The sequence below is a fragment of the Melospiza georgiana genome, chromosome 3, assembly GCF_028018845.1.
Source record: "Melospiza georgiana isolate bMelGeo1 chromosome 3, bMelGeo1.pri, whole genome shotgun sequence".
Lineage (NCBI taxonomy): Eukaryota > Metazoa > Chordata > Aves > Passeriformes > Passerellidae > Melospiza > Melospiza georgiana.
In genome coordinates, this window is record NC_080432.1 from 75,814,022 (window position 1) to 75,840,635 (window position 26,614).

The window sequence follows — 26,614 nt, forward strand, 5'->3', positions numbered from 1 at the left end:
CAGATGATGGGAAAACACATCGATTCTTTCAAAATAAATTATGGGTTTAAAATATACGAAAGTATGTTGCCCTAATAAATGGCAACTTATATGAAAAAAGGAAATAAATAACTTGAAGGTTTTATTTAGATCCAGTCTGTTATTGTAAATAGTGCTGTCAATTTATTTATTTTTTTTATAACCTCCAGCAATGGAAGATTATTGTGATAAATGATTCATATCATTGCAATATATACCTTTCAAAATTTCCATATCTGGCAACTAATAGGCACTTCTTGAAGACTTCAATAGGCTCCTCAGCCAGATAACGTGGCTGGAAGCTGCTTCATGATTAATTTCATCCAAATGTGGTAATTATCATACTTTGAAGTAATGCCTGCAGAACATGCTTTCACAGAGAGTTAGCGGAAGCAGAGGATTAACCCAGAAATATTTCAGTTCAGAGCAACATATCACCCAAGTAGAAATATATTTTCTTCCAAATTTTTCAAGATTATTAGACTACTTGGCAGTCATTTGCATTACCTTATCTCGTATCAACTTCTCCACGGCAATTTAGAAAGCAACAGAAAAAGAAGCAACTTTGTATTATTAGCAGTAATGGGATAGTCTTGGATTTGCAAGCAATTTAATTTGACAGTTTATGCCCCAAAGTATTTCTCATATTAGTGTTTAAGAGCACAATTCATTTATTATTCAGAAATGTTGTGGACAGAAGAATTATCCTGCCTATATTCCAGAAACAAAGTAGTTAATTAGAGATGGCATTGGTTTCCTTGTAACCATCCAGAGGAGCATCTTCTACCACTGCTCTATGCATGCCTTTGCTCCTGCCTCACAAGATCCCCACGAGTAATTTCTTGGTTGTACAGGTGAGACTAGTGAAAAAGCTATGTGAAACACCAAGAATTTTTCTAAAGATGGGTAATTTTGTACCCAGTTAAAAGCCCTGAGGTAGAATAGCACCAAAAATTATAATGGAGAGTGAAGCTATCTCTGCATATTTCTGCATGCTTATATCACCCCAGTAAAGATGCCAAATCTCTCAGCAATCAGAAAAAAAAGTCCTGCAAAAAGGTTGCACAAAAATCCTACCTTAAGTGAGACTGAACAGCCTATTTAAGTATTTCTGGTAGATTGCTTGGCCATGCTGCATTTTGATTCAGCTAAGTAATTTCAATTTTAATTCAAGTCAACCAGGGGTGAATTTTGCCTGCTACACATTGACCATGTGTAGGGCTGAGTACCTCTAAGTTCAAAAGGTGTTAGGTGGAAAATCTACTAAAGTAGGCCTCAGTTGTGTGATCCACAACTGCAGTGAGAGTGCCTTTCATTACATCTCTGTTCTCAGGCTGCTAGCACATCCTCCCTTGTGTTCCTGCAACCTGACCACGTGCGCATGGTGAGTAACCATAGCTCAGCTGCTGCATGTAAGCCATGGTAACTCAGCCATGTATCAAACACCACAAATAACCACACCAAAATTAAACAAAAGTGTTTAGGGTCACACAGGCTTTCCTGTATTTACCCTTAGGACTAAATTAGTGCCACTGTTCCATGGAACAAACAGAGGTGGAATGAATCACTGTATCATTGCAATGCACTTTATAGAAAATAAGCTGTTTCACCTCCAAAGCACATGCTGCACTTTTCTGTCTACCTTTTCTCTACTGTGTTTATGCTTATGTGTTTGCATTTTTTTCTCTTACAGATAAAAAAGAAGCTGCTGCATCCAAAGAACTCAAAAGTAAGAAACTACTATCTCTTTTATATGCCATGCAGTTTCAAAAGTTCGTTTCATTATTCCAAAAATAATATTTATTGAGTTGTTGAAAATACAAAGAAGAAAGTAGCTATGCCATTTATAATTGAAAAATGACATGTTTACACTTCAGCTGCCTCCTACTTTCTTAATCCGTTCTTATCCTGCTTCTAACTGCACACTCTTCTTTGTGACTGACAGTTTTGCCTTCCCCTCTTTCCTATCACTGTCTTCAAAAACAAAGGTTTCATAGGGGAGGAAATGTCAAATTGAGGTCTCAGCTGAATGTGATCTCAGCGGCAGCAATTTTCATGAGAAGGCTGGTAAGGCCCAGAGTTGAACATGCCAAGGTAGACCAAGTTTATCTTCACAAATGCAAAACAAGGGTCCCTGCCTGTCTAGGTGGCTCTGGTTCCAACTAAGAAGCTTCTACATCTGAAGAGAGATGGGAATTATGCTCTTCTGAGAAAATAGCCAAAAATGCTCTGAGAACTTGGGTATCACTTAAAAGGGAAGAGCTACATCTTCCTTTTCTGCAAATTTCAAGTGTCAGTGCCTCAACACAGTAGGGACAGTAGGGCAGTATCTTTGGTAAGACTTCATCTGCTCAGTATTCTGGTCTGAAAGTTCAGCATATAAAAAAAATTAGGAAAAATATGTGGCTTCAAAATCTGATTCAAATTCACAATTAAAGAGTGCACTGACTCTCATTTCCATGTATGAACTTTCATGACTTCTGTGGTGTTACATGGGTTTGCAAGGGTTCCTCAGGGTGAGAGAGATAGACGAGAATCTTGCTTCATTATCATAAGGCTGGATTTATTAATTATGATATAGAATACCTCAAGACTATACTAAAAGGAATAGAGAGAGAAGTTCAGAAACTGTTAAGCTGAGAATAGAATAGGAATCTAATAACAAAGTTCTGTGTCCAGCAGAAAGCAAGGACAACTCTCCTGTGAGTGGTCAGCAAATCCAAACACTCACAGAAGACCAATCACAGCTGCACCTGTTGCATTCCACAGCAGCAGAGAACAATTGTTTACATTCTTCTTCTGGGGCCTCCGCATCCCAGAAGGGGAAAAATCCTAAAGAAAGGATTTTTATGCAAGGATGTCAGTGACACTATGGCAGAACAATCTCCTGCCATCCTGTTTTGCAGCAATTTATTAAAAGATTTCTTTTGGAAATGAAAAAAAAAAAAAAAAAAAAAAAAAAGAAGCTTATACTTTGCGTTCTTATGCAAATTTTGCAGAAATATTTAACAAAACATTTCATACACTTACTCTACAAGTAATGTCCTGTTAGTGAAATAAGAACCTGTTTTCAAGCAGTCTTCAATTACCTATTAATTTGGAGACATAATTCCTCAGAGCAGCCTTTGAGTGCCTAAATGGAACCTGCAGGAGAGCTGGAGAGGGACTTCTCACAAGGATATGCAGTGACAGGAAAAGAGGTAATGGTTTTAAACTGAAAGTAGGTTTAAATTGGATATTAGGGAGAAATTCTTCACTGGGACAGTGGTGAAGTTCCACAGAGAACTGTGGATGTCCCCTCCCTGGAAGTGCTCAAGGCCAGGCTGGATGGAGTTTAAGTAACCTGGTCTCATGGAAGGTGTCCCTGCCTGGCAGGGGGTTTGAAATGAGATATATTTAAGGTCCATTCCAACCCAAACCATTCTGTGATTCTTTTCATGGGAGAATTCCACAGCAGCTCTCATAGCAAAATTTCCCATCTCTGCCACATGAGTGAAATTTTCAGCTGAAGGCAGCTCATGTAAAGATGCAGAATCATTAGCACTTAAATAATTTGTGAATAGCAAACGTGAAATAGTATGCTTGCAAAAGCCATTTTAAACTTTGTGCACTTTTGTTCTAATGCTTCTTAAAAACTATACAAAAATTAAATAAATTACAGAATTTTTTAGTCAAATATATCCTTAATTTTATTTTTTCTCAAAGTTATTTTAATTTCTCAGATATTAAATATTTAAAATCAAAATAATTGTATAACACAAAGAATCCTTAGGGTTTTTTTTCACAGATGTTATAAAAAAAGGTTTAAAAATTCAATGTCAAGCATACTCTAGCTGAGAACTCAGAGGAGGATAAAGCAAAGAGTCTTGCTATATTGTGTTAGGTCCATTTGACACTTGTAGAACATGTGTGTTGGACCTCTTGTGCAAAAACAGGCACTCAGAAAAGGGATACTGAGTAAATTCTTCTTCAAGGTCTTCTACAAATTTGCCTGAAGGAGGGGTGAGCACCCCAAATAATTACAATGCAGTGATAATAACTAAGTTAGGATATAATTATCAGCTGTGGGCTTTTAAGTGGATGGAAATAAAGCAGTCCACATTGCACATGCAAACTATATTTTGTTTTCATTCCGTTTCACAAGACAATCTGATGCATCTTTTATGAACTTCTCAAAAGACTGGAGGGGAAGGACTCAAAATTACATTCCTGATTTAGCCATGTTCTTTTTCATTGTAATAATGCAGTGGCAGATGTGCAGGTTTAACTAACATTTTTTGGCATTCTGTAATTCAGCTTGTGATTAACATTATTAGTTATTTCCTCTCGAGATGTGAAAATGTGAATTTTAATTGAAAGAACCTTCTAGTTGATGCAAAAACATCTTTTATGACCATTGGTGAAGTTTAGCTTATGGATATTTGTTACACTATTGCGGTTTAATTACAGTTTGTTTTGGTAGTTCCTGAGGATAAAAGCAATTAACAAAATACTAATAAAGAGTGAATAAATTTAGTAGGTTATTTAGGTAGTAGGTTACTTATGCTCTGTATGGGGCGAAGATTCCCCAAATCCACATGGGGATGCACACATCATACATCATTGGGACCTTCATTCTCCAAGGACACACTCTACAAAGACAATATAATGCAAATGCTTCATGAAAAGACCAAGAGCATTTAAATGGCCAGACAGGGCACATTTCTCTGCTAGGAGAATACAGAAATTGCTCTTCAAATTGCAGGATCAAACATGAAGGCATTCTCCTAGTGCTCCTTCACTCTTCAGGATGGAGGGATATTCCAGGTGTAGCCAACTCAGTGGATGTGCTTTGCTGCAGCAGCCCTATTTCATCTCTTCTAACCAGGGCCAGTTTCAGACTAGGGGGAAGGATGCCACTGTGAATAGCGATGGGATCCCCTGAGGTGCCACTACTGGATGCACAAGAGTGAATCCTCAACAGCTGCCAGGGGCTGGCTCAGGACCTTCTGCTCTCCTCGCTGTAGGATCAGATGCAGAGGCTCCCAGCACACAGCTGCTGCCTGAGGGGCAAGGCCATGCTGGAACCCTGCATGCCTTCTTTCCTCTGCTTTGCCAACTAGAGAGCAGAAAAAGCTGAAAGAAGGGATTCAATGCCTAACAACCAGAGTTTACTAGCCCTTCAGCGGGTTATTCTTTCATTGCCTTTGAGTTTATTGAAAACAACTCAGCCCTTCTCCCTTTGGTAATCTCTTTGTTTAACTCTTCAGTTAAAAAATATGTTCCCGGAAGCCTTTCCTCAGATTTCTGTGGAGTTTTTAAAATACAATGCTTTGTATTAAATGGTTAATTTATTTTTTTTAAGAGCCAGCAAAAGCTCCTGCAGCCAACCCAGCCATCAAAAAAGCAGCAGCACCAGGTAAAAAAGGAAAATGTTTGCATGTCATTTCTTGTACTCGTGAACCAGTTTATTGCATCATAGCACCATCTGCTGGATTGCACATAAACCAGTGGTTCTTGTCAGTTTTTGGGATGATTTTTTTGCCTGTTTTGCTGTAAATCATTGTGAAAATTTGCTAAGAAAAGAGCAAATATGTGTATGTGAAATATTTGCTAAGCAAAAAAGTATTTAGCACTGATTTCTAACGTTATGTTTGCTTCTTGTCCTCCCATGGCAGCTGTGAGGTGCTATATTGGGCCATTCTATGGGCCTGAGATAAAAAAATTAATCTGAATGTAGAGTCTGATTTTAAAAGCAGTATTTATTTTCTGTGTGAAGCTGTATTCAAAGCCTTTGAGAAGGGAACCTGGTATTTAAAAGTACTGATCTCACAGTAGGTTGTCAAAATGGAGCTCCTGGATAATCATAAATATGTACTGAAAAGACAAGGAAACTTTTTAAAATAAATAATGGCAGAAATTCCTATCTGAATTTAGATTGGATTGTAAAAATCTAATATTTTTTATTTATTTATTATCCCATCTGCTTCACACTCATCTTTAAAAATGCCTTATCTCATTTCTTCTTAATTAAATAAAACCCAATATATTGAATAACAACCTGAATAGTCATTGTATTTGTAGTTTGACTACATTTTATATTAACTATCAAAAAAAACCCTCAGGAATTCCAAAACGAAAATGTGGAGAGTATAAAACCATAATATTATTCTAGTCTAAAGCAGGATAGCTGGTGCTGCACCAGACTGTGCCATTGAGCTGTGCCTGGTGCTGGCATCCCAGCAGTGGCCAGCCCACACTTCCTCTGCTGCTTCTTGCCTCCAGCTGATCCCCCTGTATGGATCTGAGATAGTTGCTGTTTTTCCTTTGAGATTGCTTTCTGGCTATCTTTCTCTAGTTCAGGTTGTTTCAGTAGTCTATCTCAGAGCTCTCTGCTACGGCAGCTATGTACAATCACGAACGGAGACGGGGCAATCCGAATCAGCGTCCTGAGCTGTTTATTTCACACATCAGTCTCAGTACATTGTTAGGACAATGGAGACAGCGTGTTCCCAGCTCTCTGATCCAAATGGAATGCCAAAGAGGCGTTACATTACAGCGTAGCATAAAGCCATCTCAGCCGAGGTTTCAGCCAATCACACATAGAGCAAAACATATTGACAAAAATTCTATCTAATCATATGAAACACATGTAATGGTAGTTAGAGATGTCTTCTTGTGGATGACAAAGACTCTTTCCTCCACCAAAAAAGGGAATAATGTCTTGCATCAGTAGGGGTGACTGGGAATTGGTGAAGGATCAGTGCAAGCCAGGAAGACCTGCAGTTGTCTCTACCACAGAAGGACTCACAGCCTGGAATGCCAGAGCATGTGGGCTATTGCAGCACACACTGTGTGGCTGTGCCATGCCCTGTGTGACACCAGCCTGGGAAGCACCATTTCCCCACCAGCGGTCCCCATCCCTGCCTGCTGTGTTTGACACCACGTTCACCTCTGCTAACACAACAGTGCCAACCACCATGGCTTACAGCTGAAAGCTGTGCTAGGAATGCGTGTGTGGCAGGTTGTTCAGCCTGTCAGTGAGGCTGGCTCCACAAACATTTACATTCATGTCACTGATAATTTCTTAAAGCAGCTTTGTTGCCACAGTGTGTTGTATTGCCAGACCCTTAGAAGTCTCAACAGTACTCTGTAGAAATCGTTATGTTAGAACCATATGCTTATAATTAATTCATTCCACCTGCTTGCATCCAATATTTGTGTTCATGTTTGAAAAATATTCCAATGAGTCTGCTTGTTGGCAAGAATGGTGATGACAGTAATCTGCTTAAGAAAAAGAAAAGGGGAAAACTGGCATGGCTTCTTATGGAAAAATAAAATAAATTTGTCTGTTCTGACACACTTCTAAATATCTAGTTTGCCTTAAAAATTATAAAGGGCAGTAGGTTTTGAGGTCTACATTTTAGCTTCCCCTCTAGTTCTCTGAAAATTAATTTACCACCAGAATAACTCACCATGGCAAAATATGAAATATGCTTGTTTGGCAACATCGTAAGTAGACTGCTTCCTATTAGCACAGTAAATTAAATACATTATCCAATTTCATATTTCATTTTCTTCCACATATCTTATTACATCACAACCTGTACCCAAGAATGCCTAAAGCTCAAGGTTTATTCCTCTTAACAGATTGAACAGACTGAGAGCACAGCTGGTCATCTCACAGTGCATCTACATCACATATGTTCCTGATCCTAATGTCACTGGTTGAGAAATCCCTGCCTAATTCAACATACATTATTTTAATCTCCCTACATGTATACAGAGAACATAAAGAAAGTTAATATGGTGTTTGGAAGTCTATGAGAACTTATGTATCTGTAAGATGACAGCTGCTCTAGGAATCCAGCCTCAATACATTTCCATCACTTAATTTTGAAAGTGGGTATTTTCAAGCATTTCCAGATTTCTCTAACTTGAAAAAAATCACCTCTCTGGTAGTCATCAGAAACTGGGCTTGAGATCCCAGTATTTGCCTGTAAAGCAGGACAGTTTCTTAGATATAAGCAATTGATGATATTCTAATGGGAAAAATCGGTGTTGAAGATGTTTTGTTACACATCTTCCTCAGTAACCCTGTTTTATGTTGTTCCCATTTTGAATCCCGCAGGCACCCCCTCCTTTTTTTCTGCACAGTGCATTGTCCCCCCAGCTGTGCAAGCAGAAATGGTCTGAGAGTGACCCACCCTTACAACACATCAGCCTGTCCTTCTGCCCTGAGGAGTGGCACAGGTTTCTTTCGCAGGATTTCCTGAGGCACCCCTTGTGTGCTGGGCCCAGCAGGCTCTCTCTGAAGGGTTTCTCAGAGCCAGGGATGTAGGTGGTGAGCAGCTAGAAGGGAAATCTGCCTCTTATTCCCATCCCTCTGGAGGCTCACGCCTCAATCCTGACCATGCCCCACAGCTGCAGCTAATTCTGCTGGGTGGGGCAGAGGCATCACACCTTGGTTTAGTAAATTTGCTGGGTCTGTTTTGACACTGTGGGAAAAGCCAGTGCATGGAGGTGCAGGACAGGGCAGGGAGCACAGGCTCAAACCATGCAGAGAGCATTTCCAGCTAAATTTCCTAATTTAGGCTGACTATTCCCTGGCAGGCAGTGAGGAGCCTCAGCGCCACTGGTTAGTGGCACTCCCATAGCTAGGGAGAGGGATGGGAGCAGCTCATCTCTGAGTCCCTCTCAGGAGATGGCCTCCTTCATAGGCAAGACTCCTGCACCTTCTCTAAGCACCAGTGACAGTGCTTTCCCCTGATAATTTGCCTGATTTGAAAGCCAGTTCTAACTCTTTTCAACACTGCAAAAATTAAATCCTTAGAATTTCCCTGGAATGGTCTTGAAATTTTTAATTAATTTTACAGTATGTTTAACAGATTTTGTACTGTCACTTAACTGCCTAATTACTGGTTCTTAATGCCTAATTTTCCCCATCTTCCTCTCCGCACACATGCAAAAAATATCTTATTCACCACTTGCTTTGGGTTCATAACAGAAACTCTTTTTAAGCACAATTTCCCTCTTGAAAATCAATAAAATTTAGTCTGGATGCAGAAAGAATAAAATAAATATGACATACAATAGCTAATTTTAAGTGCTCAGATGTCAGCTGCATCCAATCTCCCAGACTGACAGCCAGTTGTACCAGAGCTACTACTACTTTATTAGGCCAATCTTTTCACTGTAAGAAGCAGAAAGAGGACATTTTATATGAAATAATGTAGGAAATGGGTCCATGGGGTAAGTACAGAATATTAAAATACAGGCTATACTGAAAAACTTGGTTAGAGGATGGGTTGTATAGTTGAGATCACTCTGTGCAAAGCAGGAAGAACTACTGGTTTTATTGGTAACGGGTGCTATCTACTTAGCAGAGAAGTTATTTTAACTCTCGGTTCAAGATGAATGATTTAATCAAAATGGCAGCAGGAAAACTATTGCCATATAGTATAACCAGCTTTTATTCCACATGAAAAGGGAACCCAGGAGTTTATGGCACAGTAGGTTTGTCTGAAACGTAGAGAAGTTTTATCAAGGAGCTGGATTATTGATTATCTTTTAATTATCACCTGTAGAACACAAGTATATAGAAAGCTAAACCCATATGTTACAGAAGATTAATAAAATTCAGCAATTCTATGGCATAATTTAGCAACAGAGTGGAACCGGCAAACTTAATCATGATTGTTTGTCAAGTTTCTCAGATTCAAGTCACAGCACCACACCCCCTGCATCATCCATCAAACTATGTATTCCCATCTTGTGTAGATATGTGTAGTCAGCCCAAGATGAGAGACTTCGAAAATCAGGGTCAAGTTTATGTTATGCACCCCTGCAAGTACTTTTGGAGAAAGGAAAAGGCACCTGTCTCTCTCTCTGTAGGGACATAGTCAAGTTTTCCATCCTGCATTTTCTTCAGGATATTATGTCTGAGGGCCTCTGTGTGCCCTGAAATTTCTCTTCATAAGCAGCCACTGCGCCTGGGTGAAAGCATCTCTGCATGTATTTCTGTCGTACTGATGTTACCAGGAAAATTATTCTGGTAGCTGGACTAGACAGTTCAATTTTCTGTTTCCTGAAGTTAACCCTCTCAGATTTTTTCAGAACATAAGCACAGCCATTCTCAGGGTTTATATTCTGGGTTTACAGCCGATCTTTTTGGTGAAAAATGTTAGACGTAACTTACTGAATGCAGAAGGACAAGCTTTGCAGTTTATTTCTGTACAAAATAAATCTTCACTCAGATAGCAGGTGTTTATGCAGTAGCAAACAAAATAATTAAGCCCTACCTGTATTAATACTGCTGGTCAGGGTCTTTGGATTTAGATCCAGGATCATTCTGCAGTCCTTCTGAATGACCAGAGCTTTCTTTTCAGTCCATTTTAGCATAATTCTTCCTCTGTCCCACCTTAGCTTTTTTGGAATGTAAGTATCATATCTTTTAGTAATTTTCTTTCTGGTTTAAAAGGGATGGTTCCAGGCGTGCCTGTTTTTGCACAGTAGATGGAGATTATCTGCAGTATGCCAAAAGACAGGAGAAACTGGGTTTTGGTCCTCAATTGTTTGTCCCAGGGTGCTTCCACTAGGCTTTATTAAAGCCTCAGAGCTGCTCTGCCAGGAATTTATTGAAGCTTCTGCTCCTGGTCTGCCAGGAATGCACTGCACCCTCAGCAGCTAAAACCTTGTTGCTGCTGCAGTAGTCCATCACTCAGCCACTTAATATCTGCAGGATTCCATTATGTGGATGGAGATGTATTCCACAAATCGTTTCAACCCACTGACATTTTCATCCCAGTTGAAGTCTGAGAAAATATTACAGAACATGATGTCTTAAATTGTCCACAGGATTATGTAAGTTGAGCCATTATCCGACTCTGAATGGGAAAGGAAAAATGAATTCTTTACTGAAGTCACAATAGATGATACTCTGTAAGGGGAAGAAGTTTCTGACGTTAGAAGATTTTACTTTACAACCATGAATTCTTTAGGCACAGGATTTATTGAAATAGAGCATGAAATAGCTTATTTTACACTAAGCTTTCTAATCTGAGATCCAGTTTTAATTCACCAATTTTTTTTAAATGTTTTTGAGTAAATGGCCTAAAATTCATGATATTTTTTCTGCTTTTGCTAGGATGTTGAAATTCCCAGTCTCGTAGCTTGGCACATTATTTTGCACTTATGCTTTCCTTAGAGTATTCCCTGTTTCAGGAAACTATAGAGTTAATATAATTTTCAGTATTTCCTTTCAGATCACAGTGTGTGTGAAGACACTTGTACTGTAAATGCAGTCTTGTTTCTTTTTTTGTCACCAAATATTTGCTATGTATCAAAGTACTTTTGTATTGCTAACACCAAGACAGCACTACTTTAAGAGCAAGGCAGGGGGAGCAAGTTAACTACAAAAATTATTTTTATTCATACATGAAAGTAACAATAATATCACCAAAAGAGGGTCAAATTAAGTGCAATTAAAAAGTCAGAGCTAAAAGGATTCTAGAATTCTGTCCACTCTTTACAGAAAAGACATTTTCAGGTGGTTTGTTCTAATGCTGGCAAACTTTCATAGCCCTGAACTTGTTCAATTATTTGAGTAGACTTTTGGTTAGAATTGGGCCCAATTTCAACAAGGATTTAACATATCTTTAACTCCATCTTGAGTTCACAGAATCACAGAATTCACAGAATGAAATGACTAGGTTGCAAGAGACCTTCAAGATCATCACATCCAACCCATCCCCTAGCACCTCAACTAGACCATGGCACCACATCCAATCTTTTTTTAAACACATCCAGGAATGGTGACTCTACCTCCACCCCTGGCAGACCATTCCAGTAGTTTATCACTCTTTCCATAAAAAATTTTTCATAATGTCCAACCTATATTTGCCTTGGCACAGCTCAACACTATGTCCTCCGGTTCTGTCAGTTGTTGCCTGGTGAATGAGACCAACTTCCACCTGACTACAGCCACCTTTGTAGAGTTGTAGAGAGCGACAAGGTCACCCCTGAGTCTCCTTTTCTCCAGGCTAAACATCCCCAGCTCCCTCAGTTCCCCACAGGCCTTGTACTCCAAGCCCCTCACCAGCCTCGTTGCCTCCTCTGGATGCACTCGAGCATCTCAACATCCTTCCAAAACTGAGGGGCCAGAACTGGGCACAGCACTCAAGGTCTGGCCTCACCAGTGCCAAGTACAGGGGGAGAATCACCTCCCTCTAATCCTTCCATTCTCTAATGTGTTCCTGTTGGCCACACTGTTCCTGACACAGGCCAGGAGCCATTGGCCATCTTGGCCACCAGGGCACACTGCTGGCTCATGTCCAGCTGCTGTCACCAGCACCCCCAGGTCCCTTTCTGCCTGGGCACTGTCCAGCCACACCGTCCCCAGCCTATAACATTGCAGGGGGCGTTTGTGGCCAAAATGCAGGACTCAGCACTTGGACTCATTAAACTTAATCTTTTTGGACTCTGCCCATCCATCCAACCATTCCAGGTCTCTTTGCAAAGCCCTCCTACCTCCCAACAAATCAACACACTCTCACAGCTTAGTGTCATCTGCAAATTTCCCAGTAAAAGACTCTAAACCCTCATCTGTGCCATCAATAAAAATATTGAACAGAGCTGGCCCCAGCACAGACCCTTGAGGACACCACTGGTGACTGGCCCCAGCTGGATGCAGCACCATTCCCCACCACCCTCTGGGCCCGACCATCCAGTCACTTCCTAACCCAGCACAGAGTGCTCCTGTCCAAGCTGTGGGCTCCCAGTTTTTCCAGGAGTGTGCTGTGGAAGGCAGTGTCAAAGGCCTTGCTGAAGTCCAAATAGGCAACATCCACAGCCTTTCCTGCATCCACCATGAGAGTCACCTAGCAAAGCATTCAAGGGCATGCTTAAGCTTTGTTGAATCCAGGCTATCACTTTCACTACAGATATAATTATCTTTCCAGGCATTAATGTTTTGGAAGTGGTATCAACTTCACTTTGCGAGAATGGGAATAAAAGGGCCTCATCCAGTTCACTGTGATCATTATGAAAATGGCTCTTGATTTGCAGGGGAGCAGTGGTGTGGATTAGACTTTTCTGTAATATATGTGCTTATATTACACCAACAATTTATGATGGACAGTTTTAATGCCATTGCTTTCTGCCTTTGATGAAAAGCCTCAGACTAAATAGATGGAACTAAATGCAGTTGCATTTCATCCAAGCTTTTCTTTCTTTTCTTTGCACAAAATTTTTGTCAGATATTTCCCAAAAAGGTAGTAGATTTCTGACAAAGATACTGATACAGCGAACTGTCACCCGCTTTCCTTTTCTTCACAAAAATCCATTGGAAAAAAACACATGCATATTAGTTTGATGCCAGAATTTCTCATGTGGATTATCTCAGGTCTAACAACACAGTTGCACACATATTGCAACATTTCCCGTCAGCAGAAGGGACTAAAGGGATCTTCTCTTTATCTAAATGGTTATGTTTGTAATATTCTTAATGACAGGGTAACTTGGAGAGCTTTACCACTCTGTCTTACTTGGTTTTAATTAAGCAACATGATATGAAGTTCCGAGAAGTTTTATGCATAGTCTATAAAACCAAGATTACAAAACCAAAAGACTAAGCTAACTTTCTGCTAAGAATTTAAGTATTTAAGACACTGCATAGAATATGACAACAGGCTTCACTGAAATATTTGTGGTGGAAGATAAACAAAACTACAGAAAGCACCATTTTTATTCAGCTACTGAGTGCAAACAAAATGGTGTTGGTTAATTAACATGTGATGCATCCCACACAACAACATATTTTTTTCATATCCACTTTGAATGCCATTTATTTAAACTTTTCCAATCGGTGTCATTCCCAATACAATTTTTGTTTTCCTGAACCATTCTTGTACATGAATGCTTTATCTGAATTAGGAAATAACAGGTTCACAGAAACACTTATTGTCGCAGACATCTTTTTATAAGAAATCTTTCCTTGGGATTTTTTTCCTCCTGAGAAGCTGAGAGGCCTCAGGGACAAAATGTAAACAATGGTTATCTGCTGCTGTGGAACGCAACAGGTGGGTCTGTGATTGGTCTCGTGTGGATGTTTGGAATTAATGGCCAATCACAGTCCAGATGGCTTGGACATAGTATCTGAGCCACAAAGCTTTGTTATCATTCTTTCCTTTCTATTCTTAGCTTAGCCAGCCTTCTGAGATGAAACCTTTTCTTCTATTCTTTTAGTATAGTTTTAATGCAATATATATCATAAAATAATAAATCAAGCCTTCTGAAATAGGGAGTCAAATCCTCGTCTCTTCCCTCATCCTAAGACCCCTGTGACCACTGTCACACGCTCATTCCTACATAAATTATGACAGGAAATCAACTGTTATTTCCTGTCAGGTGGCAGAGGGTCACACTTTGTGACTGTCTATTCTGGAACTAAAAATTAAAATACACCTCAGCAAATTTGCAAGCCTAGATGCTTTTCAGCACTGTTTTTCCTTTAGGGAATTATGTGGCTTAGGGAAGGGCTACAGAGGAAGGTTCAGGTTTTCTTCTCTCTTCCACCTACTCTGAATTGCCTAGGAGTATGTCACTAGTAATGAAGCAAAAACCACATTTGTATGGTTTTATGAGCATTTTATACAAAACTTTGCCAGTTTTCATAAAAAATAAAAGCCATTTGTTTAAAGCATCAGAGCAAATAAAGATGGTAAAATGTCAAACTAAATCAAATCTCAATTCCATGGATGGTAGAAAACTACTATATTACCAGCAAAACTTCCCTGAATAAAAATATGCTGTACAATCTCATATACATGCAAAAATGATGAAATATAAAAATAATGACAAATGCCATGGTAAATGTCTGATGTGTTTACAGCTGGCAATATCCTTTCATGTGTCATATTAACTACTGAAAGTACAAAAAAAGTAAAGAATAAGACGTTGACATCAAGGAATGATAACTTTTAGCAACCAGGAAAGATCTAGGTCTGAAATTTCCTGCAGTTTATGGCTCATGCAATAAAAGTTTTCAGTTCATTCCATTCAAATATCAGGACATGAATCACCTGAAATTTCATATCATATCAGATTTCCCAGAAATGTTTCATGTCAAATTCTCTGTTATTCGTTTTTATAAATTTTCTTATGGAAAAGGATTTTATTTCATATGCCTCTGAAAATAAAACTAATATGAAAGAAGCTCTATAGGCCTTCCTTAATGTTTGCAGTTTAGGGAAACAAAAATTGTGAAATAAAGCTAAATAAATGGATTATTTTATACTTTGCCAAAACACTTGCTTGAGTGTCGTTAGGATCATTCTGCTCCCTGATCTCCTGAGAGCTGAGAGATCTTAGAATGAGAGAGGAAAATAATTGCCTCAGAACCACTAAAGGTAGAATTCCATTTTCTTTAGTTTCCATGAAGCTGTCCTGAGCAATAGTCTAATAGAAACCCCCACAATACCAGTGAAAATTATAATTTCCAGAACAAGTCCTAAAATATCTGCAAGAAAGTGGAGAGTCTGAAGAGCACTCAGGCTACACAAAACCAAAGCTGCAGATGATGTCATGATTAAGAGCATTGAAGTGGCCAAACCACTGAGTCCCAAACTTTTGTCTTCTCAGTTTTATCTATAGTTTTCCTCCTTGACCTAGTAAAATTGTAACCCAGGGTAGGATGCCATCAAAAAAGTACATTTATTCAGGCAATAAAATACCATCTTGCTCTCTATTTCCATGACTTTTTCATATTGCAGGGAAAATCACAGCCATGACTTTTTTTTTTTTTTGATGACACAAACCTGCTCCATCATCATTTCTACTAAAAATTTCTTTTCTCATATAAAATGTGTCTTTAAAGAGCCTACAATATTTTGAACATTTGTTATGTAATCAATACACTAAACTGTTCTTTACATAACTATATTAAGACTCGTTCATGATTTCAGTCAATCTTGTTGCTTTGAAATGTTGTTCAGTATAAGCTTTTATTGGGGTGAGAATATGGAGTAATGACATATTTTGTTTAAAACTTAACAATTGTGGGGTCTTTCATATTTAAGATCAATCTGTCCTTTCAAATATTAATTATTTTCATAGCTCTGCATGAAATATGTCTTTTATTTACTCACTTTGCAGTCAGTATAAACATTGATTAGAAATTAATATTTAATGGAAATATTATATTAATGTGGTTGATAAGTAATTTTATGTTGGCAGGTCTTGTTTCCTTTTTCTTATTCAATTGAGTGATAGGTCTCATCTGTGAATAAGGTTGCTTTTAGTGAGGGTGCAACATTCAGAAGCACTTTGAACATGGAACGTTATATCTTGATTCTAGAATGGAAATTGTTTAAACATTAGTTTAAAACTCTATATCACAGCTTTAATACAAATATAACCTATAATAAGCCTGGAGAAAATACAGTCATCCGATACCAGTAAGCAGTGAGCTTGTATTTAAGTGTTCACTTTGGGTCCTGTGTGCAGTTTTGACCACCACAATATAAAGATATAAAGTTATTAGGGAGCATCCAGAGGAGGACTGTGAAGGTACTTAAGTGTCTAGTGGAGAAGTCATATGAGGAGTGGATGAAATTACTTGGTTTGTGCAGACTGGGACTGGGGTTAGACCTCATTGCTGTCTGCAACTTCCTCTTGAGGGTAAACAGAGCAGCAGACATTGATCTCTTCCTTGTGCTGACAGCGACAGGACCTGAGGAAATGGCCTGAAGCTGAATCAGGAGAAGTTTAGATAGGATATCAGGAAAAGGTTTTTCACCCAGAGGGTGGCTGGGCACTGGAACAGGCTCCCCAGGGAAGTGGCCACAGCACCAAGACTGACAGAGCTCAAGAAGCGCGTGGACAATGTTCTCAGGCATGTGGTGTGACTGTTGGGGTTATTCTGTGGAGAGCCAGGAGAAGGATCCAATGATCCTTGTGAATCACAGAATCATAGAATATCCTGAGTTAGAACTCATTAATATCCCGTCCACCTCAGGATAGTCTATTGATTTGAATTTGATGATTCTGGCATCTATCTTGTGATCAGTCAGCTCAGATATTCTTGAATTTAGGAAATGTTCCTGTGTAGATCCAAACTTGCACAGCACAGCCTTTCCATGTGCTGTTTAAAAGCATCTGCAGACAGAAAAATCTTAACTATTTTTTTTTTTGCTACTGTGAATGTCAGCACTGGCTGGTAGATGTTGTTCAGTCTCTATCTGTGGCAGGCTGCCCTGTTCCTTCTCTGAGGGGGCGTTAAAGCACATTCTTGCAGCATGGAAAGAGATATTACAGAAACTACCATTAAAATGTTGTTGTCCTCAAGCACATATAGTTGGGTTGCAGACCTCCATTTAAACCACCCCGAAGCAAAACTGCAGATGTTTTTACCTACACTATTTTTATGGTTTCTTTTTAGCACCTTATAAAAGATGAATCCTTTGCTCTCCCTTATTAACAGCTAATCTGACCCCGTTTATCCAGTGTGAAAAACCACTGAAGAGATAGATCACAAACATAAAGGACCTACTGGAAAGCAGGGAAGGAATCACTGAACTGAGAGTCCATAGGAATGTGTCACATCCAATGGCCAATAGTAACATGGAAAATCGTTGTGCAAGGCAATCAAACAAAGCATTACAAGAAGAGAAATGTACACTTTACTTTTTTTTTTCTTTTCCAGAACCACATAAAAAAGAAAAAATAATGGAATCTGGTGAATATTCTCTCCTTTTTATCTTACTTTTAAACAATCCTAATATTTTAAATTAATTCTTGTCAGAAGTTAATATTTGATACTTTTTAAAATTTACTTTTACAGGCAAAACAACAAAGAAAGAAGCAAAAGTACATGGTAAGTCCTGTAAAAGACTGTAAGTTTTAGAGTCTCATTTATCTGATTTGATTTTCAGTTGAGACAGGATTACGTACAGGGATAAAAAAATAAAGCCATGAATATAATTTTGGTGGTTTAATTAAAGATACTTAAGCAATTGAATGGATGTGGAGCAACCATTTGGTCTTCTGGAACTGAGATCTGGTTAAATGTTGAGAAGAACAAGAGGGAAAGAATTCTTTATTTAATCTTTTAAAAAGTTTCACTTTCCAAAGGAAGTTACAGTAAATGGACAGAGAAACAAACACAAAATACAAGATTCAGAATGTGGATGGTAGGTAAAAAAAGTAGGCTGTTTAATTTTTATTTATGCCAAGTACCCATGCATTTTATTGTTGTAGCAAGGTGCTCTTGTTCCCAAGTGGAACCCACTTCTCCAGTGTATTCATATTTGGGAGAGCATCAAGATTTTCTCCTTTTACAGCCAAGCTTGATGACTCATTCATCAGATGACTCTGTTTTCTCAGATAGAAATTCTGAGCATGAAATACCTACAGTAGAAAGTCAATTTGTAGAAAAATTAATTTGTCCTTTTCTATAACATAAAATCCTGTCACCGCACTTCAGAATGAAGGTGCGAATAATGAAAAAAAAAGAGAAATGTGATAGTTCAATTAATTTGGATTTAATTAATGCAATTGTGAAGAATAGTAAAGAAATTATCTGAGAAAACTTATATAAAGGAAGAGTTTTGGAACTGGATCCTCCTCTGTATCAATTCTAGAAGTTTCAATAAACTCAAAACAAAAATGTGAAAAAAATCCTGGCTTCTGCAAATCTCTGAAATTGTTAAAAAAATAATTTCTATTGCATACCTTCCACCTATATTTAGTATCTGCCCATTCTGGAGCCTATTTCACTCCTTGTCTCATTCTTACACTTGAAAGTAGCAGAGTGGTTGAAGCTCCATATATAACTTATCTATTGGCCTTGTTTTCCACTGCTTTTAATCTGCAGGTTCATTAGTCATCTGCCATGAGACTATCTAAACAAGCAACACATTTGTGTGTCATTTTTTGTCTACATAAAAAATGAACTCCTGCTCTGCATAGATTAGTAGCATATCAATAAAGAGAGGAGGTGTTAGGAACAATTTTAATTCCTTTATTCATTTTATGCAATTTGTTTCTGTGAATGTTTTATTTTACAGCAACTGTAGAAACTCCAAAGTCAAAAGGTGAGTAATTTGATTGGTTTTGAAAATTTAAATGGAAGAATGCTGCTGTTAACTGTAATGAAAAAAAAAACTGCTTGTGAAAAAAACTTTTACCAGTATGGTTTAATTGAAGCAAACAGCCTTTTAAATTATAATAGTGTCTTCATTGTAGCGTCTCAAAGCAGGCATTGTTTCCTCAAATTTTTCATGGACTAGCAATCCAACAATTCTCCAACAATCTGAAATTCAGTTTCGAACCCTAACTCAAGCCATAAGGCTTTTGTGACAGGCAGAAAGGAGAAGAAACCAATCTTCTACAGAGACATGACACAAAGTAATAGTTCTCTTTTTGCAATTCTAACTGCAGGACAAACCCAGTGACTGAACAGTTGCTGTCTTTAAGGAGTCTAGGGGATTTTGCAGGGAGGTTTGGTGTAACAGGTTTTGCCTGCTTTTCATCCATGAACTGTTGGTGGCAGGAGGTAGGAGGTGTGAGAGCATCCATGCTTGCTGCAAAGGTTCCTCCTTTCCACAAGGCACAGGGAACTGGGACTGGTGAGAAACATCAAGGATGTAAGCTCAAGCTGAGCAAATATAGCAAACATTTAATTGTTTTATATCAGTGTCTAGTTTTTACATTTGTACAGTGTAAGTTACTAGCTCCAAATTGCCCTCAAGAGCATTAATGATCTCAGTTGTAACTTAAACAAAACCAGAAAGTGGAACGTCAGGTTGCAAACTGCCCTTCACTCTTAGTGCATGTTTATTCATGTCAATGACCACCATACTTTTATAAGCATTCCCTTTCAGACAAATGAGGGGAAAGAAAAAGTTTTAGGAAGTTCATTTAATTAAGGATAAGTAGGAACAGTGGGTTTCCATCATATAATATAGGAATAATTCTGTTATTTCTGTTGTCAAAAGAACAGTCTCACAACTGGAAGTGTTGGCCTCAGCCGTCTTAGTTTTACCATAGGATCAACCTAATACTGAACCTGAAATTGTTCCCCAGTATCTAAGTTGTCTAAGACAACTTTATTTTATTCTGCATTAAATAAAAATGAGCTTATTTTAGCTCTGGGGAAATTGTTGATTTCTTAAAAATTTCTTGTTAGGACGTCATCTAAATTTAACTTTATGTTGCTAATTTTGAAACTCAAACACAGCCTGTACTCCAGGGGGAAAATCATATTTATATGAAAATGTTACAGCTGCTCCTTCTGCTACTTAGTAAGAATCACAAAGGAATGCTGTTATTTTCTTCTATATTATTTTGTGATGCAGACAAATTCTGGTAGTGTTTAATTGTAATCATTTAATTGTGTTGAACCTTTCTTTAAGTCTGAAGGAAGTCATAGATATCAAATTCATATTTCTTTGTTCTACATGGTTGCTATTTCTTTGTTTGTTTCTCATTTTTCTGCTGTTAGTCCTTATAGACTTAGCAGCTCTCTGGACACAATGTAATTTTCAATATTCAGTAGGTTTTGGCAAATGTAAATTTTTTTAAGCATATTCTTGGAAAGCAAACAATTCTGTTCTGAAAAAAATCCAGGCTTTTGACGAAATTCTCTTCTTTTTAATTAAACAAAATTAATCTGCTGGCATAAAAGGAGTTCTGGGCCATTCCCATCGACTTTTACCTTTTATGAACTATCAAACTCTTGTGGACATTTCTTGCATTTTTTCACAAGCTACTATAGCATGAATTTTTTTTATTTCTCCATGTAACAGAGCAGTTCCTAAACCATAACATACACTTCTTAGGTTAATGATTTCTTGATTTTTGTGATGCCACAATGAGGAGCCTCTGGCCTCGGGGTTCAGTGAGTGAAATGTTTTTTGTTTCCGGTGGGAATGATTTCTTTCAGTCTTCCATCACACTGAGCAAATATCTCAAAATAGCTTTAAATCAGTGACATTTTAGAATGCATATTTTTGATGTGGATGCTAGTTATGCAACCTGACTCTTTTGGGATAAAAATATTCTGACAAATTTGATTATAGCCTACAACTATTGAGACTGTACAAATATTTGACTGATGAATTGCTCTCCTGGCCACTCTCAGCATAAAACAATATTTGCTGAATTGTCTCTCATTTGTTTCCTAAGAGCTTATGATTTAATCAGAGAAACAATTATAAAGTAAATTTCCCATTTGATCTATATTATGCCAAATTGTCAAGAATTTTGCTGAGAAATGGCAAAATATATGTGGGAGTATTACTCTATTTATTTAATCTATTTTTTGAAACTATGTTTTACTGAAAATATAGATCCCTGATGAATTCCTGATTTTACCTTCATTTTATTTTGTGTTTTTTCATGCAGGAGTTTTTGTGGGTTTGGTTTGGGATGGGGGGGTTGTATTTCATGATTTTTTTAATGTCTGCCATTCTACAGAGGAGAAAATCATAATGCATTACAACAATCATATTACCTAAGTCATATGGCTAAAAGATCAGCTTTTCAAATAGAGAATAGTTGGAACAGAATCATTTTTTCACAAAGAAATAATCTTTCAGGCTGCCATTCAGAAGTGACAAGAACTTTAAAAATGCCCAGTGGAAGGGATGGCTCTTGACCTACTCAGAAAACTTGTCTCTGTTTTGATAGAAACAGAGAAAACCAGACCTTCTGAATCTTATTCCAAACACTGACTCTATGTGGATGGGCTTCCTGTTTATGGAGACTTTCAAAGTGACAACTCTTACCTTGATGACAAAAGACCTCTCAGCATCACCAAAGTAGCTCATGCCTCCCTTCTGAAAAAGCCAAGGGAATAACAGACTGTCCCGTTTGTCATCCCAGATACTGCTCCGCCATGTCTAGATGATGTTACTTGGCAGTTCCCAAAAGTTACTGGAGCTCTGTTCTGCCTGAGCAAATTCTCCTTTTACAAGCACTCACTCACTCATGCAAGTGGTGTTGCCTTACTGAATGCACGGCTAACCAGAATACTGTTAATATATCTATAACTGGTTGTTAGAGCAGCCTTGATGTTTCTCAAGGATGGATGGTTCCTTCATGATCACCACACTCGTGGTCTACCGTCACCACTTTCATTTGATGACTAAACACCTGATTTTCTCAGAAAGTTGCATGCAGTTCAGTATCCAGAAAAAAAAAATACTTTTATTCCATTAAAATGGAATAAAAGTATTTATGTGATGTGAGCAGATGAAAAAAATTTACAGAAGTTTTACAAACCAAAACTGTTTCATTCCAGCTAAAAAGGATAAAAATGCCTTGAAGAAAACAATAGTTCTCAATAGCTCATTGAACTCTTGTCATAGTTGCTTTTGCAGTTTTAATGATAAAAATATATTTTGAAATGAGTATGGGACATGTTTCTCGTGTCCCTTTTCATATGTTTCTTTCATATTCAAATAGGCTTATTCTTCAAGATACTGACCACTTCAGTAAGCATTTTAGAAGCACTGTGATATTGATTTACTCAAAGGCAGGGCTCACTGCTTAGATTCATCTTGGCTTGTCAGAGTCTAGTTCATGGTTAGTATAAGTAATACTGCTGATCGAGGCCCAGGTACTATGGATGATAATAGCAGAGGTCTACAATAAATATTAAGGGTGTTTGGTTCTTTTTGGCTTTCTCTGTGTCCATGAACAACAATTAAAAATTAGGTACTTGGATAGAAATGGAATACTCCTTTTTTTTTTTTTTTTTTGAGTATTGAGTCAGACATATTTTAAACCTAGATTTTATTTTCAGGAAAATGGAAGATTAGCTTTAATAAAATGAGTTCCCTGAGGTAACCAAGGTGCAGAAGTACAATATTGCACTGTTTACATGGAGCTTGCTCACAAACACCTGCTCACATCACAAGGGAATATTTGATGCCTGTGAGTGGGTTCATCCCACTCAAGATGAAACAGTTCATCTATTGATCCCTGACTTTTCACTGAATCTCAGGGTCAGGGAATCTGGGATCAGAGGATCATTCCTTTGGCCCCCAGCCCACCAGCAGACATTGAAGACACGCCATAGCTTATTAACTGAGCTGATCTGCTTGAGCCATCATGCCCAGCAGCTCCAGAATGCTCTTGAAAGGATGTCCTGGTGGCTCCCCTGGGGCCAGACTTGCAGTCCAGGCAGCAGGGAAGCAGTGAGCACACATGGAGGCGCTTCATAGGTCCTTTGAATTCCCTGCCTTTCCCAGCATAAATAGTGATAACAGAACATGACCCTCAGAATTTACTTTGACTCTAAAAGCCAGACTTTTAATTTTCAGCTGTGATTGGTTCTAATAAAATGACAGGGTGAAATAACAAACTGAGAGGTTGTTACATGTTCTCATGACCCCGAAGCTGCAGACATTTTCTATACTCATCACATGTAACTTAATTTTCACTGTCCATTTTACATCCTGACACTTATGCTAATTGTTTGTTCTTTAGAGTACTTTCAAACAATGACAGTGAATCTTATTTTCTTAATGCCACATTTTTTGTCTCAACCACTGTAAGAAGATAGCCTTTTAAATGAAAGCAAGGTTTTTTATTTAGCATAATAGTTATAAATTATGGCTAAATAAGCGTAGTTTCACAGAAATGAAGTATTGGAAGTGCCATTTAGAGCTAAACATGTATATTTATAGATTTACAATATTTAACCCCAAATAACTAAATGAAATGAGAAATATATAGGTTGTCCTAAAGATATAATCTTGTATATCACCAAACCTGCAGTGTAAATTATCAGAAACTATGAAAAATACCCATATTTCTGTGAGCAAAGTCTAACAGTACCTCTTCTTGCACCACCTTTTCTTAGATAGTTTCATCCTTAATATCCCATCTCCCAAGATATATAAATGAATTTAAAAACTGTGCTTGCCAGGCTTGTGAATAAGCAGTTGAATATGTCCATGCATCCTGACCTGCACTGTTACAGCTGCTTCCCCTGGTGTCAGTAAAGGTTAAGCAGCCCTGCTGCACAAGTGGTCTGGTTTACACTTCTTGCTTGCCCAGAGAAATCTCAGTATTCAGAAGGATCAAGTCAGGTGCCATAACATACAGCCCATCTGTGGCCTGCCACCTTCACTGAATCCAACCACGTGCTTAAAGCTGAGAATATGGGGCAATGTTTTGCTGTGTCAGAGGTGCAGAGTGGAGGTTTCTGCTGGTACAAACAGAAAGCCATGCTTGCTTGGGGGTGGAGGTGCTTTGATCTCTTCTCTGTTACAAAATATGTGCTGCAGTTTCGCCCCTATTTCACCTGACATCACAGAATCGTGTCATGGTTTGGGTTGGAAGGAACCTTAAAGACCATCTAGTTCCAAGCCCCCTGCACTGGGCAGCCACAACTTCTGCTTGATCAGACCTACTATTTTCAGAAAGAAAATTAAAAAACAATCACTCTTCTTTCAGACAAATAAGAAATATCTATTATGTACTCATATCTTTGGGGGGAATCTCATGATTGGAAATCTTTGAAATATTTTGACTCAAAATAATGCGTAAGCATTTAAGAAGAACTTTGTCTGATGTAGCAACAGCTCTGATTAGAAATCTTACTTAAAATGTATCTTTCATTTGCAGCAGGACTTGAGAAAAAAGAAGGAAAAGCAACTAAGGCAGCAGTGCAAGGTAAAAAGAAAACAAAACGTGTTGGCGTTATCTCTCTTAAAACACAATGGCACAGAAACAGTAACCTCAGATTCAGAGCTGGATGACAGCAACCTTTAAATCCATTGGTTCACCAGTAGTTTTTCAGAGTTCTGCTGCATTTGTCAGAGCAACAGGGAATTTCCATTATAAAAGTGGCTTTGTCCCACAAAACTACCACCCCAGCCAAAAGCTTCAGGTAGATGGCTGCCCGCTTCAGATGAAAGGTTCTGTGCTGACACTTAGTGTCCCACTGATCTTGCAAGAGTCTTCCTGCCCCTGTAGCTTGGACAGGGATCAGCCTTTGCTACTCAGTCTGAGAGAGTAACTTTCAATGATGCAAGATGGCAGAGGCTCTCCGAAGTCAGCTGAGCCACCCTTCTTGTTCCAGATGAAACATCAGCCCCATGAAGAGTCACAAAGGTCCCCTGCAGAGAATCTCAAAAACTTTTGAGACCAGACCTTGTAGAAATTTTTCACAAAAATCTTAGGATTGGTATGGATAAGGCATGAGTGGGAATGTCTGAGTGGGAACACCAGAAGAAAGGCTGCAAGAACCAGGTGTGGATGGCACACAGTTCAGAGGGGCACAAAGTCTGTATCCAGTGTCCCAAGCCAACAACAGCAGGAATACCAAGGAATGGTCTACACAAAGGCCAAAACAAAACTCAAGCCACCAACTCAAGTGAACCCAAAAAGAGAAGGATTGATACCTTAAACCATCTGAAGATGTGTCTTTTCCTATTATTTACATTTCTATTATTTATTTTTGTTATTATTACCTTCAGCATTATATCCTGCATACTTGCTTCTTGTACACTTGTTAAACGCAATCCATTTTTTTTAGGTTAGTATGGTAAGAAGCAAAGTAATAAAAAGGGAGTCTAAATCCCCAAAGCTTATCAGCTTATCAGCTCAGGCTTCCTTTATGTTATTGAGGTGATTTTTATACTTCGTCATGCTCAAATTGGCAGCTAGAGCCCTGATGATGAACTTGCCAGTAACCATTAATATAAGGTGTAAAACTTGTTTACTGGTGTAGTTTTGGTCAGTCGAGCTATTATCCCTTCCTTTTCTTCAGTTGCTCAGCTTTAGCTTTACTCAGAATTACTCAAGCCAGCACAGACACCCTGCAGCAGCTGTCAGCTGCTTGGTAGTTGTCATGGAAAATGTTATAATTAGGTGGGCCTTGGCCTAGATTTCAGGCATTGTTAGGCTGGGTATCTTCACATAATTTTCCATTGCCACACAAGACCTTCTTCAGATATCTATGCTTCTTCCCCTCTTTTTGTCTGTCTCAGGCAGCAATGAGGTGTGCAGCTGCTGTAAGATTTATCCTTTCTACAATGTACCACCAGTAGCTGGGATTTTTTCTGCCAAACATTTTAACTGTGCCATAAAGAGCACAGACTGAACAGTACAAGCTATAGATACACATGGCTGGCATGGAGCAGGGTTTTCTAAAACACGGGTTGTGATACCCAAGGAACTCAAAAGGGGGGCAAACTGTTTCCCATGACAGCAGTCAGCAGCAGCAGCAGCACTGTCTCCCCATGCCAGCACTATCTGGTGTCTCCAAGTCAAAGAAATAAGAGCAAAATATAATGTCTGTCACAACTATTTCTGCAGCTACTTCCACCCCACTGCAACAACTTCCCAGTGCTGGCAGCAGCTCAGTTCCTCTGATGCACAGAAGCGAGCACAAACACTTCTACACAGCAATTCCCTCTGCTTCTCATTTCTGAACCTTATATGTATGGAGCTCCTGCCAACACATTGATCACCCAAAGACAAACAAGCCAAAAAAAAAACCAAAAAACTTTTCTGCATGCTTTTTTAATATTACTATGTACTTATATTATTCAAAGAATTTGCATCAGAAAACACATCAGAAAGTAGAGGGATTCAGTCCTGGTCA

The 26,614-nt window shown here is 38.5% G+C and overlaps 1 protein-coding gene across 1 annotated transcript in view; it reads left to right on the forward strand.

Moving 5' to 3' along the window:
• TRDN (triadin) overlaps nucleotides 1–26,614 on the forward strand; it is a 272,472-nt gene that overhangs the window by 180,885 nt on the left and 64,973 nt on the right. The window contains 5 exon segments of the mRNA XM_058019925.1: nucleotides 1,704–1,747; nucleotides 5,363–5,416; nucleotides 17,699–17,731; nucleotides 19,062–19,088; nucleotides 24,631–24,678. Of these exon segments, the coding sequence (XP_057875908.1) occupies nucleotides 1,704–1,747; nucleotides 5,363–5,416; nucleotides 17,699–17,731; nucleotides 19,062–19,088; nucleotides 24,631–24,678 (206 nt within the window).